At 51.7% G+C, this 1,512-nt stretch overlaps 1 protein-coding gene across 1 annotated transcript in view; it reads right to left on the bottom strand.

Moving 5' to 3' along the window:
• Positions 1 to 1,512, bottom strand: part of TNPO3 (transportin 3) — a gene marked incomplete at its 3' end in the record, with an annotated part of 39,114 nt that overhangs the window by 4,233 nt on the left and 33,369 nt on the right. Inside the window, exon 16 of the mRNA XM_035902530.1 lies at positions 58 to 657. Coding sequence (XP_035758423.1) covers positions 58 to 657 — 600 coding nt within the window. The remainder of the gene's footprint in view (positions 1 to 57; positions 658 to 1,512) is intronic.

Below are 1,512 nucleotides of genomic sequence, written 5' to 3'. Positions count from 1 at the left end.
CTTGGGCAGGGGGACAACAGAGGTGGCTCTTGGTCTGAGTTTTTCTTGGTCTCCAACTCTCTGTTCTTCAGCATCTGCCGGTGCTGGGCGCTGGCTTGGGAAACGTCGCAGACTTTGATGCGGTTCATCTGTGAGAGCTTCACATTCTTTATCTTGGGGTCAATAATGTTGATGTAACCCAAGACTTCGCTCCCGGGCTCAGGGTCAGGCTCAACCCAGGTGGGCAGATAGTCAAACATGTTGGCTTTCTCCAGATTCAGGAGGCCGGGGTGGATAAGGAGGGAGAGGTCTGCCACGTCACCATGCCTGTCGCCCGCCTGGCCCTCTGGCAGGGCTTTGCCTTTGTTGTCTGTCTTCTGGTTTTTGTCCTGGTTCTCAGAGGAAGTCTTGCTGATCTGGTCAGCGCTCTTGGCCTTCACCAGGGCATATTTAGGGTTTATCAGCTTCTTTACCACGGCGTTGGCAGGGGTCACTGGCACAACAGAGGGCAGCGTTACAGGCTCAGGTTCGGGCTCTTCACCCATGGAGATGGACTTGAGGCTCACCCCCTTGGACATGAGGTAGAGCTCCTGGAACTGCTTGTCAAATGCCTCTACTACTTGGCCTGAGAGGACCGTGATGACGTTTCGGTCTGTCCTCGCTGCAGACCAGGTGAAGCTGGAATAGAAAAGCATTGGAAACTCTCTGGGTGCTTGCTGGTAAATAACACTCCTCTCCCCAGCCCTGACTTTCCCCGGGGGATTGATGGTGCTAGCAGGGACACGCTGCTGTAAACATTAATAATAATGTCGAAGAAAAAGCTCCCATCCCAAATTGGAATGAAGGTTGAAGTCTTGAGCACACTGGAACTTGAAGTAAAAATAACTGTGGGCCAGTTAGTTTTTCATTTTGGCATTGGCCGCTTTTCTTTTCTCGGTTTGGGTTAGTTAAGAAAAGCAACTCATAAATGGATGTGTTTTTTGTTGTGGCCAGAAAGTAGGAAATGTTTCAGTTCCATGTTTACGAAACTTGTCTTTTAGAGCTGAAAAGCTTATTGAGGCTGAGCTATTTCTACCAAAGCAAGTTTTCACTTGGACAAATTGGAATAGACTTTGGGTAGGAAATGTTTAACTGGAGAAGCTGAGGTCAACGTGAGAGCCAGGACTGGCTGCGGTTTGGTGCTTTTGTCCTTCCTTGTGCTCATCACCTCCACTGCCAGAAGCACATGGAACAGGTTGCCCAGAGAGGTGGTGGAGGCCCCATCCCTTGAAACATTCAAGACCAGGTTGGATGGGGCTCTGATCAATCTGATCTGGTTAGCGGTGTCCCTGCTCCTTCGGGGGGGTTGGACTAGATGGCCTCTAGGGGTCCCTTCCCACCCAAAACATTCTATGATTCTATGAAAACGGGCTGAGGCCTCCAGCACTCCCCGAGGCTGCGGGAACGGGACCAAGAACCAGCTTAGAGGGGCTGGGGGCCTCGGACTTGGTGAAGCAGCAGCTTCCAGCCCATTCCTCTCGGGGCCAGGGGGAA

Source organism: Egretta garzetta, unplaced genomic scaffold, assembly GCF_000687185.1.
Source record: "Egretta garzetta isolate BGI_Z169 unplaced genomic scaffold, ASM68718v1 scaffold579, whole genome shotgun sequence".
Classification (NCBI taxonomy): Eukaryota; Metazoa; Chordata; class Aves; order Pelecaniformes; family Ardeidae; genus Egretta; species Egretta garzetta.
The sequence above is the reverse complement of the archived record's forward strand: the minus strand, read 5'-3'. Positions and strand labels throughout refer to the sequence as shown.